Source organism: Lepidochelys kempii, chromosome 19, assembly GCF_965140285.1.
Source record: "Lepidochelys kempii isolate rLepKem1 chromosome 19, rLepKem1.hap1, whole genome shotgun sequence".
In the NCBI taxonomy this organism is placed as follows: domain Eukaryota; kingdom Metazoa; phylum Chordata; order Testudines; family Cheloniidae; genus Lepidochelys; species Lepidochelys kempii.
This window is the reverse complement of record NC_136398.1, coordinates 8,657,656-8,677,968: the sequence shown is the minus strand read 5'-3', so window position 1 is coordinate 8,677,968 and position 20,313 is coordinate 8,657,656. Positions and strand designations below refer to the sequence as shown.

The following is a 20,313-nucleotide window of genomic DNA, read 5'->3' as shown; positions in this document are numbered from 1 at the left end:
TACGAAGTGTGCTTGGTAAGCCCATGCAACCCTCATGGACGCTCTAAGGTTACATCGACACTACGAGCTAGGGACGTGATTCCCCTCCTTGTGTATACACACTTGTGGGAGCTTGAGGAGAGCTAGTACAAATATAAATAGCTGTGGGCACACGGGCAGTAGCGGCTGAGGAATGACTGAGTTGCGCCAAGGAGGATTATTCAACAAGTCTGCTTCACAGGGATTGTTTTTGCTGCCTAAAAGGACAAGCGGGAGTGGAGGGAAGCAGCAAATACCACTTGCAAGGCTGTGGGATGCCAGGGAAGGAGGACTCTGGACTGGGCCGTTATGAGACCTGGGTTCTGTTCCCGGCTCTGACTGGACGTGACAGCATGAGCCGGGCACATCCCCTCTCTGTGTCTCTGTTTCAGCTCCATCGCTGTCCTGTCTGTTTAGATTGCAAGCTCTGCGAAGCAGGGAAAGTAGGAAGGATGGTCAAATCAAAGGGGCACTGGACAGGGACTCAAGAAACTGGAGTTCAGTTCCAGGCTAGGTAACGGACTTCCTATGTGACCTTGGGCAAGGTCACTAATACTCCCCAAGTCACAGTTCTCTATGTACAAAACAGGAATAAGATTCCATACCCCGTTGGACTTCTGTGAGGGTGAAATCCCTCACTGATTGTGAGCTACTCTGATACTGCAGTCATGAGGTCACAAGTACCTAGAGAGATGTATGGACAGCGCCTAGCACAATCCAGGCTCAATCTATAAATGCTATTGCATAAATAACCACCAGCTTGGGGTAGGCATAGATCATTCCGGCCATGAATAAAGTCACAGATAGCTTGATTTGAGGGCCAGGTTACACTGTAAACAAGGGTGCGATAAGCTGTGTGCTGGAGCCGGTGTTGTCGGGCTGGTTGAGATAAATGGAAACGCGCTGAATTGAGAAGCTCGAAATGTAGATTGGATGAGGACGAAAGTAGTTGGTCCTTACACCATCTGCAAAGCGATGGGTCGCTACATGAGCTGTAGGACGTCCAAACCAATTACGTTCAAGAAGGATAGATGTTAGTAGCTAGGGAAAACGTATGAAACCTGCATAGGGTATGCTAGGACTTGGAATTGTGGTTTCACCCGAGTCTGGGCCTGGCCAGGGTGGGCCTAGATTTGTTCCATCCTAAAAAGTTAGCTTGCATGATGATCTGGAGTTGAACTGAGTTTTTGGGTCCCAGAGACTAAGATGAAGTGTTCTCCCAGAACTGGACAAGATGTTCTGGATAAACCACATGGAAAAGCTCTTGGAGGAACACTTGGGACCCTCATTGAAGAGGTCAGAGACTATTACCAATCGGGAGTGCTACCTTGGCATTTCTAAGCAGAACAGTTTCCCACCCTGATCCTCATTCTTGGGGCACGCGGTCTCCTCCCAGCCTGTGGCTTGGCATGAAGTTGCGAGACTTCTACTGAGCAGAAGATGCGAGAAAATCGGGCTCCCATGAAGAGCGTCATTCAGGAAATTCCCTGGCAGCCAATCCAGCATAGACTCCCCTTGTGCAATACAAAATTATTGGGATGACCCGGATGCTGTGGAGACCTGTGTGTTCTAGGCTGGGTAGGGATTAGGCTCACAGCAATGATGTAATAAAAATGGAAGCATAACCTCAATTCCTACTTGACTGACAATGTGTCCCTCCACTAGAGGAAATATTCCCAGGCGTTATCCCTGCTGCTCCATCTTCCAGCATTGGCTTGGGGTGGGTTTTTTCCCCACCCCACCTGGTTTCCTCTGCTCTCCACCTTGAAATGAAGGGATGAGTAGGCCTTCCTTTTTGTTACTTGTTCTAGTCTGGCAGTGTGACCCAAGGCACCTTAAGAGTCAGGACTCCTGGGTCCTATTCCCAGCACTGAGGCTGACTGCGTGACCTTGAGCAAGTCACAGCACCGCCGTGCCTCAGTTTCCTCATATGCAAAATGGATACCCAACAGGTGGCCTTGTATCCTGCTCCATTAACCTGTGGAGAGGCTGAACAGTAGAAGACATGTATAGGAATTTAAAATAAGAGGGGCCCAGCTCTCCCTCCTCTGCTAAAAGCTTCCCCTGCCTCTCCCTGGTTTGGGTTAACAGCGCTCCCCTGTAACTCCCCGTCTGGTCCTTAGCAGGTGCCATGAGAGCTCCCCGCTCCTGTCTCAGTCTTTAGCCATGGGGTGTGCATCACCCCAGTTCACAGCAGAGGAGAATGAACCACACTGCTCCGTTGAAGTCCACAGAGCAAGGCGAGGCCCCGAGTGATGCAGAGCGATACAGAGAGGGACCCCCAGCGTAGCTCTAAAGTTCAGCTCTTCCCAGCCCTGGTGGGCTCTAACCGGTCAGGACTTGGGCTGGCTTAAAGGCCTTTCACTCATCTTCCACTGCGACTTCAGCTCATTATGAAATCCTTACCACAGGAGATGTTAACAGTAAAAATTTATGGCTCTGAGTTTCCCATTAACAGCCTTGGCTGGGGAAGCACTGGAGAGGGATGAAAGCTGCACCAGGCGAGTTGCATGTCAGGTTAAGACTTCAAAGAACTCTAATATGTCGGCGACATTCTGATGCTCCGAACTGCCCCCCCGCAACAGCGTGAAGTGCCAGCAGGCGCCTCTCCCAGCAGAGAAACAAGCTTAACCATTTAGAGACCCAGCCAACCAAACACCTGCTTCTCAGTCGCACAGGGGCAGCATGTGTTACCAACCGCACCCTATCCATCTCCCGCAGCTGCACTAAGAGGGAGGGCGCTTACCCCCGCCCCGTTCCTCTTCTTCAGTTAAGATTAAATAATGGCTTTACCACAGGATGAGAGCTCTGGGTGGAGGAGTCTGAGCGGCATTACGCCCCCATTCACTCTCTGTCTTCACGGCAGAGTTACTTCAGGCTCTGCCCCAGATGCTAGTGCTAACCCCCAGGCTGTCCACACACAAAACCCTCTCGCTCAAGTTTGGTGGCACTTTCAAGCTAGGCAAGCCGGGCCAGACTGGCCACCTTACACATGAGCTGGTTACCCATATACTTTGCAAGGACAGAGGCTAAGCCACACCAGTGCTGACAGTCTACCAGTGCCTTCCCACAATTCCCTCTGGCTGCCCAGGACAGAAGTTCTCCTACAATTCACTGGAAAAGAATCCGAGTGGCTCAGTTCTCTGCAGCCCAAAGCAGCATAGGGTGTGCCCTAAGAAGTCCTAGTGACTCAAGGGGCAAGTGCAGCTCTCATGAGGACACAGTCAGGGATGGCTTTCCAGCACGGCTACTCACAGCCAGGCAAAGGCAGTCTGGCTGCTGGGAGTGAGCTCTGCAGTAAAGACCTACCCTAACAGAATTACAGTGGGTGTCATATGACTAGGCCCTTTGGATCGGAACATACAAAACCAGAGAGCTTCAGCAAACTCCACTCCATTCCCATTACAACGTCAGCTACTTTGTGTTTTCAGTGTTGCCAGCTCTTGAGATTTCATCACAAATCTCACAATATTTGCTGTTCTCCTTAAAGCTCTGCCTCCTGGAGTCATGTGAATACATGAAAAATCTCCACTTTTTTTTTTTTTAAAGTTTCTCGCCCTAGTGGCGACAGAGTAAAGCTGGAAAACATGAGCCCTTAATGGCTCCAAACACTAGAAAATGAATATAAAGAGCCCTTGTTATTTTTTAAAAAAATGTCAGGTTTTTTCAAGGCTGTGATTCATGATTTTTGAATGCTCGGGGTTGGCAACATTAACTCCATCAATCAGCATGGCACCATCATTAACAGCTACCCATGAGTGCGTAACGGGATAGGACACCAACACAGGAGTGCAGCCAGCCTGGGTAAATTTGTTCACATGCTGGGGTCAAGGTTTTCAGAAGTGACTCTTGATTCTGGGTCCTCCCCACTTGCCACTCCTTAAAGGGCCTGACTGCAGAGGGAGGGAGCTCAGCAGTGGAGAAGTCTCACACAAGGCACCCAAAAAAAAATAAAGAATCACAGATCACTTGGTTATGCTGTTATGCGTGTGATCCTTAACAGCACGGCTGCAGCGGGACAGCAGAGAAAAAGCCAAGCACTGCCTTAATAAACACAGAGGACTCGAAGAAAAACCTCAATCACTATAAGAAACATTGTGCCTGGAAATTAAAACAAAGGAGGAGCCGACATGCTTGTCTATATCCATTCCCCCCCAATAAAACCAGGAGTCACAGTGGCTCGCAGCGTTTTCCTGTACTGTGCCCCTAGGACCTTGGAAAGGGTCACCGGGGAGCTGGTTCGCGCTGCTTGTTCAGGCCCAGGCTGTGCCACGTAGCATGGAGCCTGCTCTTTGTGTTTTTGAGGCACCTAACGAAAGAGGAGCGTGAGCTGCAAAATTCAGTTGTGGATTTCATGCTCCAAAGCACAAGGGTTAAGACTGGATTGTTATTGACCAGCTTTTACATTCAGATCCAACTTGCAGAAGGGTGGGTGCAGGGGGAGGTTGGCCCTGGCCCTTTGGATTAGCCCTCTCTCTATTAAGCTACTTCCTACTGGCATCCCTGGGATGTAGACAACTATCCCCATTTTACAGCCAGGGAACGGGGGCACAGAGATGCTGACAATTTGCCAAAGGCCGCAGAGCACAGCGGTTAACAGCAGCCCTGTGGTTAGAGCTCCTGGTTCCAAACCCTCTGCTCAAGTCCACTGGATCCTATAGCTTCCAGCTCGATACTGTTCAGGTGCTTTTGCCTGGCGGCATCACAGAGCAGCTGAAAGATGGAAAATCCACTGTGAGCTCCTTACATGCAGGACAACAGGCAAAATTCAGTGGAGGCTCTGAAGGAGGAACATGTTGCGGGGTTCTAACGCCTAGGGGAGCAACAGGGCCTGGACGCAGCCGAGCCACATTGCAAAGGCAATGGATTGGACTTCCGGGGATCAAATCCATAAGTCAACTGCAGCTGTGTTCCACTCCACATAATGCACAAAGCATCATGCAGCAGGGACTACAAGGGCCGTGCAGAGAGTGAGGCAGGCAAGGAGACAAACTGGACTTGCTCCATGGGAGAGGTACATTGAAGGTGTGGAGATAAAGCGACACAGCTATGCAGGCTGGAGCGTGATCACACAGTTTCCGTAGAGGAGGAGGAGGAGTCAAGACTCCTCGGCTCATACATTAAGGGCAAAATTAGTGATGGTTGAGATCCAGCTCCTAGTTAGTCTCATCTCTTGACTCTTGGTGGAGCTTTGAACTAGAGCTGTCTCTACCCCTGGACTCAGTTTCCATCATGGCCACTGTTGTCTGACCCTGAGCAAGTCAGTCAATCCCCATGGCTCACTTTCCCCTCTGTAAAATTGGGCTAACATTGCCTTACCCATCTCCTGGAGCAGTTCAAAGGTTAAGGTTCTGAGATGCTCAAACAAAGGACCAAGCCTGCTCCCTTGACATCCGACGCAGAAGGGATCCTGTCTCACGTAACCCATTGCTCTACTGAAGCATTTGTTATTCCCTACAGAACACTCTTGGTGTGTTTGGCAGAGTCTTGAAGAAGCTTCTCACAGCTCCCTTGATAATGTCACCACAGTCGAATAAACTCCACGTGACAAAGTTTCCCATTCATTCACAATTCAACTTTGCCCCATGGATTCACAGTCAGGGACACACCACCATTAGTCTTTCTTTCCACTCTGCCCTAGATGGATCAACCCTCTTGAGCACTCTGGTTGCCTGGAAGGAAAGGGACATGTCAACCAGTTTAACCTTCAAGCTCACTTACTGAACAATATTACTTTAACCAGAGCTTCCGTATGTGGAATCCTCATTTTAAAAACACTGACAAAAATCCTTCTCCCTGGTCCTACCAAGTCCTCTCTCTTAGCGATCAAAAGAGTTGAAATGTCCCCCGGAATCCACTTTATTCATTCAGTTGTTTTTGAAGTTCTCATGTTTGATCTTTGTCTTTAAAACTTTTTTCATCTCTCTGTCCAGTGGGAAGAACACAGAAGCTCTTCTCCGGATTCAAAGAATCATGAGCTCTTTAATCTGATCCAGGAATGCATCCAACATCAGTCGACAGAGCTCGTCAAAAACGTAGCCAGACCAACTGCTGTAAAGCTACAGCGAGAAAGTTCCATTTAGCTGCATATCCCACATTATTTGTTTGTACATTGTGGGGACAGGCTAGGATGTGAGGCCTCTTAATTTCAGAAAGTGGCAAACACATTACCTCCAAAAATCAGGCCCCTTTAAGGTACCTTAAACTGGGCCCTCAAAAGTCAGTGTTTGTTTTTGGTAAACTTGGCTACCATACCAGATTGACAGCATAGGTAATTCTACCCTGCACATTCACCCTAAAGCATCCCAAATCACTTCAATGCTCTTTCTATATAGACACATATACACACCTACCGAAATGCAAGTGAATAGTCAGGGCATAGCAAATTACAAAACAAAGCGGGAAGTATGAGGAGGGAGTTTCTGGTCAGGTTACCAAACTAAAGCCCTATGCTCTTCTGAAAAGTGGCCCCAGGCCCTCTGGCATTCCTAGGGCAGTCTGGACTACTCTGCACTTCAAGATCTCAGTTGAAAGTTTTCCCCACCATCTAACCTGCAGGGAACTAGTTTTATTTCACTTGGAAAGCGGGGCTGTGTTAGCCAGGCCGAGCTCCCATCCTCTGGTTCCAGAGAGCATTTCAAGCCTGACACTTCAGATATCTAAACCATCCCCTTTGCTAGGCATGGATTTTTACATACCTTTAAGGGCAGCCTCAGTGCTCAGGAGGATACATGACGCCTTTCAGGAGCTGGAGAAGATAGCCTCTTGCAGCACTGATTGCGCATTACTGTCCTAGAGCCTTTGGACCTACCTACATACGTCCATCAATTTTATGACTGGCCTGAATATTGAAATAGATCTCAAAAAGTGAACGCAAAACTCTCTTCCTGACCAATTCTTAGCCACCCTCTGAGCAAATGAGGCAAACTAGCTCAAAAAGTGGGTTCCTTAGTCCTCCACCAGGGTGCAGCTAGCAGGCATTGGCAGGGTGTCCTGGCCCGGCTCGCTACTGTATTTTACTGCTGCTTATAAGGGAGTTCAGTGAAGGAGGAAGTAATTAGGAAATTGTTTCTGGAATTTCCATCGCCCAATTATTATAGCAGCTTTCAGCTATTAGTATATTTTAACCTCTCTGCAATAAAAACCTGGAGCCCTATTAAATGTACTAATTGCCAAAGGAATGAACCAAGACAACTCTGGATTTTTTTTAAAAAAAAAAAAAAAATATATATATATATATATATATAAAAATGTAGTAGCCCTAGGTAAAAATGAAACCATTTTAACAGTTCATAGAAATAAACTAACACTGTTCAGCAAAAACTTCACATAAATAAATTGATTAGCCCCCAAAAGAATATTTCCACACAAGAAGCGAGCACCAATGCAAGCCCAGCCATTGCGTGTAGCTTCAAGGTGAACCAGTATTCCAACAGTACCAAATCTCTCCTTGGCCAAATACCAAAGGCTAGTGGCCGGCTCAGCATGGGTCATTAGGCTTGGTCAGAACTGGCTGAAGTAGAAAAGAGAAAGGAGAGGACGACAATTCAAGCATACTTCGGTCCTGGCCCTTCCCACTAGCAAATGCAGCGACACTTGCAATCAAGTCATTGGCAAAACTCCAATTGACTTCACTGGGAGCAGGGCCGCATCCTTAGAGACTAGCCTCAGCTGCAAAGTTCGGACCCAAACTTGTCCGAAGTTCAAGGAAGTTGGGATCAGGACCCTCACTGAAACCAACATAGGGTGAATGCTGTGGTCAGGGGTCATACGTGACACATTCATGATGTGTCTTTGTAACTACCCCTAGCTCCCTTCAAGGTTTTAAGCTTTCCCTGCCCACGCTGACCATCTTCATGGCACTGTTTGCGGAGTGGTCTCCACAGCATCTGAGGCCAACCAGCCAGCTTCTTCGGGCTGGGACACTCAGCCAGGATTTTACACAGTAACAATCTAGGCACCCATTTTTAAAGCATCGTAAAAGAGAAACAGAGGAGATTGTTAAATAAAGAACAGTTAAACAGACTGAGTGCAGCAAATAGCACTAAGCAAACAAGCTCATCACCTATCTTTTAAGTATTGTGTGGTGCATGGGCAGAAGTCTTCTGTTCTACCCCACAGATTGCTTGTTTCCCTTCATTCTGCTCTCCAGATTTGCAAGGCAGCATATGTCCCACTTAGGTTTCAAGGAAGTGCTGGAATCTGGTAATGTACAAGATTACTGTGGATCTTGTTATGGCAAAAACAGGCTCTCTGATCTCCCACAAACCCCAAAGGATCTGGAGTTAGTTACACATTCTGTTGGGGGGGACTGCATCCTTTGCTGGACGACTCAAAACACCACAGGTAGTAAACTCTCTTGTTTGGATTACCACATTTTAATGCCATCAGTTGACCTAGCCAAGGTGAAGTAGATGAGTGTAGATCATGTAGTCTTAGCATGGATTTAGCCTCCAAATTCTTTCAGAGGGCAACCTTGGTATTAGAGAATGCAAACTACATCATACAAGGCTAGAACGGTCTTTCATTTGGCATGTTGAGTGTAGGTGACTGCATCCTGGAGCACGTTCTCCAGAACACAAATCTCCTTGTAAATCAGATGCGAGATATACTTCACACCCCCATGGTGAGCTAGATGATGAATGGCTGGCTTAGCAATGCCCTGGATTTTCTTAGAACCTTCCTATGGAAATTGACGACTTACGACCAGACTTATTGACTAGGTATTGACAGGTTACAGAGCAAAGAGGGAAGTTTTCAGGCTGAAACATTGCCAAGCAGAAGTCCTGAGAGGTGTGTGGTTGAAACTCAGAACCAAAGCATCCCAGCTTGGGACCCTAACTCTCTTCTGTAACAAAGTATCAGTTAAGCCTCCACAGTTGAGGTTGAAATATTTTGTTGGAACATGATGAAAAATGGTTTATTTGGTTGAAAAACCAAACCATTTTCATGTTTGACTTTTTTTTAAAAATTTGACTTTTTTAAAAAAGAAAACTACACAGTGAAAGTTTCTTTTTTGGTAAAATGTTTTGTTCTTCAATTTTTGAAAACCAAAGTCTTTTAAAAAAAACAAACCCCCACATTTTAAAAAAGTTTTCTATCAAAAAATATTTTCCATAGGAAATATTGACAAATGATCACTTTTAAAAGTTATTTGTGGAAAAAACTGGCATTTTAAAACTTGTTCTAGTCAACACTCCGGCAGAGTGGGTAAATATTATACCTAGTTACAGAAAGATAGACCGAGGTTAAATACAACTTGCCCTAGAGGTCACAAGACCAATGGCAAAACTGGGAATGGTATGCCCTATCACTGGCTTTAACGGTCAGACAAAAATTGTGTCTACAGTAGTGCATCACAACGCACCCTCTTGAATTGTGGGAATATGTGCGCACACAAAACCATCCAGATCTGTTTGGTAGTGAAAATATAATTTTATTTTTAGCTGCCCGCAATATACTGGTATATCTGTAAAAGATGATCCATAAGCATACTACAATAAATTGTATGGACTTGTCAAGTATTTCTGCATACCATGCCCCAATTCCAGATGTCCAGTTCTCGGAGTTTGCATCTCTCCCCACTTCGTCCCACCCACATACAAAAAGCAAGAATTAGTGTCACAAGCTAAGTGGGCTTACTTTGGATAGATAAAGTTTTGTTCTGAAGATGCTCATTTAACACGTTCAAATCATTATCTGAATGGCAGAGTGTACATTTTGCTGTTCTTAGCCACTGTGTCCTACATGGAGATAGATATCCGTGGGTTTGGCTCAACACATTGTTTTTTTCAACATGTCTATTCCTTTGATATGAAAAGCTAATTTGCTTCTTTAGCATAGAAAGTTGATTGCATCTTTATCTTATCTCAGAACTGCACAGAATTCTTTTCAATCAGTTTAAACAGACCCGTTCCAGAAAATTACCAATTTTATGGGAAAAATATAATTATGCAACTACACAGCTGCAGTAGTCCATGTGGGACTTCGAATGCCAGAGAAAAACAGACACATAGGAAATGTTTGCAGTGCATGAAATCATTTCAAGGGTTCACATGCATCCCGCTCAAACAGTTTTGCACATGCAGGAAGTCTTTTCCAGAAAGGAAAACTTTGTTTAAAAACCAAATTCATGTGTATACCTTGTTCTCCAGTCAAAGTGGGAGGGAATGAGGACAGGGAGTTTCCCATTAATAAGGGTTACTGTAAGTGCTGGTGATTGGGGTCAGACTGAAAAATACAGATAGCACAGATGGCTAATCCCGCCACACACCACCCTGCCAACGCCCTGCGGTTCTGACCTGGAGTGACTACCTGTAGAGGTAAAAGATGTTCAGTCTCCACTAAGCTCTATACGGAGGGTGCCAACAAATGGGACAGCTATAGTGATGCAATGCAATGGGAAATCAGAAAGACAGCCACTCATTTCACAGAGGTCAGCAAGCGGCCACCACATGGCATATCCCCTTTCAGTTACTAACCAACCAGAGGCTCATTTGAACTGTGACTATATGGGAAAAAGCTCGTTTTTCATTGCCGTCCAATCTCTGACACTCAATAGCTCATTGTGTTAAGACAAGCAATGCATCAATGGGTGCCAGAGACAGCAGAAGCTTTAACTTGGTTCCCAAGCTTTTAACCATGTCAGCCATTAAAATTACTTCGTTGTAGCACATTATATTCAACATCCGTGTTTCGAGGATGATAATTAGATTTTTCAAGGGAAATTACAAAGCATCTATGGTTTATACTAGATTACAGGCCTGATATTTTAACAAGGTAAACGTGTACAGGCATGCTTTTTTTGTGGCCAATTACCACAACTGAGTCACTGTATATACAAATGGTTAATTATGATCATGTAAATCCAGTTACCCAGCACACACAAGCTGTGTGCATACTGAGTGCCTAATCGGTTTACAAAAAAATTGGGCCTGATCACTAATTAAACAACTCCAAAGGGCCATCCTGATCTAAATTTAATAGATTAATTTCAATTGACTAAACCGATTCCTATATTCCATTTTTAGTTGAGCATCTTAAGCTATACAAAGGCAAAAAAGCACCAAACCAATAAACTCCCATTGTTATCCTCCATGTATTAACAACAAAACCAAACTAGGTTTTAATCTGACAAAAAATGAAATAATTCCCCTCTCTGGACGTAGCATTGGCAAGTATTAAACCCCTAAAGAAGATTTTTACTGCTAGACAAACTTTATTCGTGGTGTGAATGGGCCTTTAGGATACAGTGAATATAAGAAGGCTACAAATCATTTTCTAACCAGGCTGCTCTGTAGATTTTCCTTTCAGTTCCTGAACGCCCCTGCAATAAATCATAATAGGGCTTGATTTTAAGCATATCGATCGCTGTCTTTGAAAAGACAGGTAACAATTGAGAGTTGTTACAGTAATGGAATTCTAGACCTAAGAAGGCAAGACAAAGGCACCATAAGCCACGTATACAAATATGGAGTATTCTATCACTTATTTCAAGCTAACTTTATGGATATATGAAATAGCAAAAGCAGGATGCTTAGAAAGTCATGCTGTTTTTCATAAAACTAGTGCTTACCAAAATGTTAGTGTATAAAAGTGTGTTTCTGTGAGCATTTTCATGTTATTGCAGTAGGTTTAATATTGGAAAAACAACCTACAAGGAATAGCACTTTCCAGACTTCTAAAATCAGTTAAATATAAAAAAGTATCATTACAAAAAATATGTTAATGCTCTTTGGAGTAGGGGGTTTGATGGCCTCTAAAATAACCTAGTAATTTATTTCATGCATCAAAACGTTGCCTTTTTGTTTTAAACAAGAAAACTATTCCCTGGTGTAGAAATATTTGAAAATTGCTTTTTAAAAAATTGCAGTGCTATTCCTCAGTGTTGCTGCAGCAAACCTAAACGGATAGTAGTGCAATGATTACGGTTATGCAAAACTGTCGTCCAGGTATGTAGACAAGTGACAGTCAGGGGATAAATTAATACGTAGGAAGGCTGGCACTTCACAGAGCATTATTTTTAAAGAGAAAACAAGAGGGCTTTTCTTTTAGAAAAATGCATACTGTATGTTAAGGCAAATATTCGCTTTTAAAGGTCACTTAAACATGCTTCAGAAAAAATATCTTTAAAGAAATTCTCAAGATTTCTACTCTAGTTGCTGTGTGTTCAGTCTTGCATTGCTAATCATTGCACTCCTAGCTATCATATACAGTAGCTATTTTCAACTAGAACCCTAAACTTTACATGTACATTGTTTACGACAGCAGTTTTCCTAAATAAATGTTACTAAGACGACCTACATAGAACAAAGGCTCTTTACTACCAAAAAAGCAGCCACTTGCAGTTCTTAAAATGAACCAATGGTGGATGTCTAGCTCTTTTGGTTTCTTCATGATGTGCCATCAAAATGACCTTCTGCTAACTGTATCTGGTGAGACCCAAAACTCCGTTCAGACAGCACCGTTTGTTTTTTAAACTAGTGCTCATCAGGCTCCAGAAGGCCCATACCTAAACATTTTCTCTGACAGGCCCCTAAACAAAATTCAGACCAAGATCCCAACTCCTGCAGTTTGGGGCATTCATATCTGGGTCTGTGGTGGCCATATTTCTGGGGCCTTTTGTTTGTAATCCAACAGTATTTTGTTTTCTTGTTAAAAAAAATTGCCAAGTATTCTGCAAAAGGCTTTTTTGGAAATAAGATCCTTTGGTATACGGCTGGGATAGACAAGCAGGTACAGATCAATATGTTGTAGATAACTATTTTATCCTACATGCAGACCTTTAAGTAGTAGTAAATTCCAAAATACATAAATATTTCTTGTACCATATACCAAGAGAATATTGTGGACCAATTAGTGAATTTCAAGAGAGTGTCTACACAGAAATGGACCAAATGTTTGCAAGTTTAGCTATAGTTAATAGATAAAAGAAAAGGAGTGGAGAAAAATAACCCTTTATCCTGGGGTGTCTAGAGTACCCCAATGCAACATTAAACACAAATTGTATTAATGATAATCTTCGTATTTGCTGCTATAGAAGGTAAAGAAAAACAAGCCTCATTACTCCTGTTTTGCGAACTTTAGGTAATTACTGTACCTGCTCTATCCAACGTAACATTGAATAACTGCAAATTCATGCAAAATAAATTGTTATTTTATATGCAAAAGAGCAGTCTGTTAGGAGAAGCATTCTGTTATGGAATATGTGAGAAGTCATCTCTTTTGCAAGTGCTGATTAATTAGTGAGTCTCTTGGCTACATCGCTGTAAGCTATTTCAATCTCTTTGTCTCCGGGACAAGTATTGGTGAATTCATCCCTGCTATAGGCATTGGTCAGGTATCTCCAAATCCCTGTCATTTCCTTGGGAATATCAAAATTGCGATATTTTTTGGCAACCACCTAAAACAAAAAAAATATATACAATGACTACTTCATGTCCTTTAAGTTACATCAATTCTTCCATTCTTTGTCATACTATCCTCACAGAGTATAAACCCTACAATGTAACTTCCATTAAAGGTCAAAATCAGTACATCTTGCCCTTCTGGTATGTATGTAGACCTGGTGGTACACTATATGCTTCAGGAGGACTTGTGGCACCTTAGAGACTAACAAATTTATTAGAGCATAAGCTTTTGTGGACTACAGCCCACTTCATCAGATGCATAGAATGGAACGTATAGTAAGGATATATTACTCTCTCTCTCTCTCTCTCACACACACACACAGAGATGGTGGAAGTTGCCATACAAACTGTAAGAGGCTAATTAATTAAGATGAGCTATTATCAGCAGGAGAAAAAAACCTTCTGTAGTGATAATCAAGATGGCCCAGTTTTTCCGAGGACAACGAGCAAACTAGTACTACAGATTAACTATTGCTACAGCCAGGCATATAAATTTAACCTGGGGCTCCATCTGCAGCGTGAGACTGCCTAGAACAGTGCAAGGGAAGGGGAACAGAAGTCAGACCATGGTAATAAAGAAGAGAATAAATGGACACAAATCAGATGTCAAGAATTTTAATATTCATAAACCAGTCGGAGAACACTTCAATCTCTCTGGTCACTTAATTTCTGACCTAAAAGTGGCTATTCTTCAACAAAAAAACTTCAAACACAGATTCCAACGAGATCATCACTACAAAAGGTCCCCGTCCCCCCCTCCTGCTGGTAATAGCTCATCTCTAAGGTGCCACAAGTACTCCTTTTCTTTTTGGTAATAAAGAAAAATCTTCATTTTTGCAGAGTTATGCTCTCCCATCTCTTTCAGGTGTGTCTAACTTGTCCTCTGGTCCTATATTTGGCATTGTGCAATTTACTTGTATTACTAAGGCCATTTTCTGTACAGACAGAAAAAACATGTGCTTAATGAAACATGGAAAAACTGTAGTCATATGGTTCTTCTTTCTTCTTAAAGTCTCATGACTTCCTTGTTTCTACAGCACATTAAAACCTGGCTTGACTTGGGCCACAAATCTTTTTATCTTAGTTATCTATTAGGTGTCACAGTAACTAAGGTAGGCACAGAAGCTTCACACACATTTCAAGAATCTCATTAAATTATTATGCAGTGTGTTAATATTGTGATTACACTTAACGAAGACTTATGTATTCAGTCTTATTTACCAAGTTCCTTGCAATGGGATGGGATCCAGGATCTTGTACATTTTTTCTATTATATACACTATAAGAAATGTAACTGAAATGACTGTAGTCCCTCCCAATAAAATCATTTACCTTGACAATGTGTAGTTTAGGTAGCAGGTTGCAGTCTGCTAATGTCATCTCATTGCCATCCAGAAACTTGCGGGTAGAAACTGTGATATCCTCCATGCTGTTCTCATCTATCTCATCAGGGAGAGGAGTGTTCAGGTACTCATCCAGTTTCTGCAGAGTTTTCAAGAGGCTACGTTCCAAAGCTGCAGGAAAGGAATACAGTTTTATGTGAGAACAATAAAGAGGAAGGAAGGAAAGAAAGCAAGCCATAAAGCAGTTTTCAAAGAGTTATCAATCTATTCGCTATTGATATCTATATAGGAAGCACGTCTGGTTCTTGCATCCTCTTCCTGATGTAACGTAAGAGAATTGGCTAAGCTTAAAGCACCTCAGTAATGCACGAAGCAGGGATTAGTTTATAGACCCAATCTGTATTTTACAATTCATGTTTTAAGAAAAGTATGAATTCAGGACTTGTATATTAAGTGGAAAGAAGTGTGTATCTACAAAATTCCAATCTCCAGATTTCACCTTTTTACTCATCTCCTTGTACCTACTGCAGTACAGCAGATGCACTTTATAATAGTTACTTGGCACTTATGTAGCCCTACACACCACTCAGGCTGCTTACATGAATGTGCACTGCTGTGATACCCACGGCAGTGCCAAACCACTGAAATAGACATTCAGTCTCCTTTGCCACAGCTATCATGGCAAAGTCCGTCTTAAATCAGCGTTAGTGGTAGCTGGTAGCATTAGACACCGAATTGAAATCTGTGCTACCGACCAAAACAGGACAAACTGAAGTTTAAGCGGAAGTTCAATCTTAGGTCTTGTCTACATGGAAACTGACACAAAATAACTAAATCAGCTGTAATTCACACCTTCAGGATATGTATGTCCTGGATAGGTATGTCAGGATAGGGCTCTCTATTCCAGAACAAGTGCATCCACACAGACGTACACTCAAGTGACTAAAGGTATAAATTAACAGCTGATTTAGTTATTTCAGTGCCAGTTTCATGTAGACAAACTCTTCGCTCTTCCTTGTTTTTGTCAGTTTGACATAACTTAAAATCATTAAAATATAACCTGTAAGGGTTTATTGCTATTTAAGGTCTGGCCTAAATACAAGCTTGCACCAGTTTAGTTAAATCACTGCAAAACCCTGAGTGGACACTTCTTTTTCATTTAAGAATGGCTTATGTCATTTTATCTTAAATCTCTTCCTAACCAAAAAAAGAAAAGGAGTACTTGTGGCACCTTAGAGACTAACCAATTTATTTGAGCATAAGCTTTCGTGAGCTACAGCTCACTTCATCGGATGCATGAAAGCTTATGCTCAAATAAACTGATTAGTCTCTAAGGTGCCACAAGTACTCCTTTTCTTTTTGCGAATACAGACTAACACGGCTGCTACTCTGATACCTAACCAAAATAAGTCACACAAGATTTACTCTGATTTAACTAAATCAGAATCATACACACATAGGACTGGAAGGAACCTCAATAGGTCATCTAGTCCAGTACCCTGAACTCAGGCAGGACTAAGTATAACCTAGACCATCAGTGGCAGATATTTGACTAATCTGTTCTTTAAAACCTCCACTGAGGGAGATTCCACAACTTCTTCAAGTTACTTGTTTCTGTGCTTAACTATGCTTACTTAGCATTAGGAAGTTTTTCCTAATGTCCAACCTAAATCTCCCCGGCTGCAATTTAAGGCCATTACTTCTTGTCCTGTCCTCACAGAAGTTAAGGAGAACATTTATCAGCCTCCTCTTTATAACCACCTTTTATGTATTTGAAGATTTTCATGTCCCCCACCATCACCCAGTCTTCTCTTCTCCAGACTAAAGAAATCCAATTTTTTCACTTTCTTCATAGGTCATGTTTTCTAGACCTTTAATCATTTTTTGGTGCTCTCCTCTTGACTTCCTCCAATTTGTTTGCAGAATTGGACAATATTCCAGTTGAGGTCCTATCAGCACTAAGAAGAGTAGAATTATTTCTCAGGTCTTGCTTACAACACTCCTACTTATACAGCCCAGAATGATGTTGGCTTTCTTTGCAACAGTATTACATTGGTGACATTTGGTTTGTGATCCACTCTCACCCCTAGATTCTTTCCTGCAGTACTCGGTCCCAGACAGTCATTTCCCATTGTGTTTGTGCAACTGATTGTTCCTTCCTAAGTGTAGTACTTTGTATTTGTCCTTATTGAATTTCATCCTATTTACCTCAGACCATTTCTTCAGTTTGTCAAGATCATTCTGAATTCTAATCCTGTCCTCTGAAGTACTTGCAACCCCGCCAAGCTTGGTATTGTCTGCAAACTTTACACATGTACTCTCTATGCCATTATCCAAACCATTTATGAAGATATTGAACAGAACCAGACCCAGGACAGATGCCTGCAGGACCCACTCAATATGCCCTTCCAGCTTGACTGTGAACCATGGATAACTACTCTCTAACTATGCTTCTCCAACCAGTTGTACACTCACCTTATAGCAGGTGCATCTAGGCTATATTTCCCTAGTTTGTTTATGAGACAGTCATATGAAACGGTATCAAAAGCCTTACTAAAGTCAAGATATATCACTTCTACTACTTTCCCCCTAGCCACAAGGCTTGTTACCTTGTCAAAGAAGGATATTAAGTTGGTTTGACATAATTTGTTCCTGACAAATCCATGTTGACTTATTTATCACCCTATTATCTTCTAGGTGCTTACAAACTGACTGCTTGATTATTTGCTCCATTATCTTTCCAGATACTGAAGTTAAGTTGACTGGTCTATAATTCCCTGGGTTATCTTTATTCCTCTTTTTATAGACAGGTGCTATATTTGCCCTTTTCCTAGACTTCACAAGTTCTCAAAGATAACTGCAAATGGCTCAGACATCTCTTCAGCCAGTTCCTTAAGTATTCTAGGGTGCATTTCATAAGGTCCCGCCAACCCGAAGATATCTACCTTGTCTAATAGTTCTTAACTTATTCTTTTCCCATTTTAGCCTCAGATCATACCCCATTTACACTGATGTTCACTATATTAATTGCCCAATCACTTACGGTTTGTTTGTTTTTTTGGTGAAAACTGACACCAAAAAGGCATTTAACATTTCACATGTTGCTGCATTTTCTGTTATTGTCTTTCCCTCTTCATTGAGAAATGGGCCCATCATGTGATTGGTCTTCCTCTTGCTTTTAATGTATTTGTAAAATGTTTTCTTGTTACCCTTTCTGACCCTAGCTAGTTTAATCTCTTTTTTGCCTTGGTCTTTCTAATTTTGTCCCCACACCCCTGTGGTTTTTTTGTAGTCATCCTTCATAATTTGACCTTGTTTCCACTTTTTGTATGACTCCTTTTTTGAGTTTCAGGTCGCTGAAGATCTCCTGGTTAAGCCAGGGTACTCTCAGTTTTGAAAGCACATGTTAAATTTGTTGCAACTCTGCATGCAGGTAAGTCTGAACTCTTGAAAAAGCAAATTAATCAAAGACAACAGCAGAGGGCAGTATAGCCCATAAAACCAATGCAAACCTAGTTCTACAACACTGGTTATATTGGAGGAATTTTCTCTCTTTTCTAAATGTAAACACTGCAGAAAAATAGTAGGATTGTGTGTTTTACTTACATTCTCATGCAACAACCATTTAGGAATAAAAGAAGACTCCTTTGATGATTCAAGGGTCCAATCCTGCATGGCTCATGGCTTGTCAATCTCAAAATCTGGGGCGTTATCAGAAAGCAGTAGCAGTTCCCAAATATTACTATTTACTTTTCACATGGCAAGGTTAAAGCTTTACGCCTTTTTAAAAATGATGTAAGCCAAAGTAGTGCGTGTAAATCAAAACCTGCGATCTGAACATCATATCTGAACTTTCCCAGCATTCAGGAAGTTTGCAGCTCACTTCCACCATTAGTCCAAAGCAGCTGAAAATCTTTAAAGAACACTAAGTTGTATGTGAAATTTGGTACTGCATGTTCAGGTGATCAGTATAAAAAGATATTTAACAAGATCTCCCCCTTTTACCCGGCTAAAACTTCTATACATTTTATAGGCAAGTTTCAAGTCTGTGCAAGTTTACAACCAGCCTCCTCTCCCCCACAGACAGTATTTATAATGATAAGCTTTTTATAGAAGAAATGGAATTGCTCTGTTCTAGTTTATTACTACTATATGTTGACCTAGTTATTTGAATGTTTACTATATGAATATATTGGTTTAGTTTAATGGAGAGTTGTAGGAAAACAAGTAGGAAGGAAACAATGGCTCAAGATAAGCTACTTCTCCACAAGCCCTTGAGGGTGAAGAGACAATGCTAATACAGGAAAAGCCTGGGAACCAGATGATTAAAAGGATGAGAGTTTGAAAAAGTCTCCCTCTCAGGAGAAGGGGGGAGATGGGACAATCAGATTGACATGCAGACACATGCTGGGATGTCTGAAGAACGTAGGGCTACCTAGCTTACCATCAGGAGACAATAATATAGAGACACGTTTAAGACTTTTAAACTCCTCTTTTCTCTAAATGCTTTGTTCCTGCTGTTAAAAACAAACACCACTTTGGTTTTCAGAAGGCTGTTTGATCAGGAAAAACCGTAGATGCCAGAATTCAGTCCCACCTGCTGAGTAAGCACTCTCAATACACAGGGTGCGGGAGCCCAGAGCCCTGTCTAGGAGTGGGATAATTGTGGAATTCTACCCAGGATAGGTAAAAGCATTTGTACTGACACCCGAGGGGGTGCACAGAGAGCGTCCAAGGAGACGGAAGCGCAGCTAGCCCTGTGACCTGCCCCTTCACGGTTTCAAAGTAAAAATAATTTAAAACCATCTCCTTGCTTGTTCAAAGTAGCTCCTTAGGCTGTTGGAACAGATTTTAGAAACCTTATTTACTTCTAGACATTTATGCCTTAGTTTCACAGAGTGCAGTGCAAACAGCACACAGACTGGTCAGTGTCAACTGTACATAACGCTCACGTTAACACAGGGATGCTCTGGTTACATATGCTATAAGGACAGTTTAAAGTAATAAAACCCAAAACCCAAATTTTACTAGAGTTTTAAGAAATCATGGGTGTATTTCAATTGAATGCTGCTTGAACACAGCATTGCCTAACTAGGATTCTCTTAAGAAATGCTGAAATCATTTTGTTGAATCCTGTATCTTGAATTAAATGATATTTTAAAGTAACAGCTAAGAGTCCATAGACCTTCAACAACAAAATCCACCAGGGAGACACTACTGAACAGAATTGTTCTGAATATTGTTTTCTTGAACACAGCTGCTATAATAGGTCCCTAGGGCAGAAGGTTGCTTGGCAACTGGGAGTTCTTATTTACCAATAAGTAATTTAATCTAAGGTCTACATGTTGCAAACTGAACAACCCATTGTGCCTTTAGTCCGGCTTGGTTATGTCATTATGAGGTTAGTGAGGGTAGACAGTTATTCCTGGCAGCAACAATGCAAGTATTAGACATAGTTTTACTTAAAATTATGCTTGAGCAGCAGCAGTAAACACTCAAAGTAAAAGCAGTCAGTGGACCAGATAGCTTCTAGTCTAATAGTA

At 42.2% G+C, this 20,313-nt stretch overlaps 1 protein-coding gene across 2 annotated transcripts in view; it reads right to left on the bottom strand.

The window, feature by feature from the left end:
• Nucleotides 1-9,433: 9,433 nt before the first annotated feature.
• Nucleotides 9,434-20,313, bottom strand: part of CLIC4 (chloride intracellular channel 4) — a 54,168-nt gene continuing 43,288 nt past the window's right edge. For both annotated transcript variants that reach the window (XM_073317405.2, XM_073317406.2), the window contains exons 5-6: nt 14,760-14,941; nt 9,434-13,420 (exon numbers count right to left, since the gene is read on the bottom strand). In XM_073317405.2, the coding sequence (XP_073173506.1) occupies nt 13,256-13,420; nt 14,760-14,941 (347 nt within the window). In that variant the 3' untranslated portion in view covers nt 9,434-13,255. The remainder of the gene's footprint in view (nt 13,421-14,759; nt 14,942-20,313) is intronic.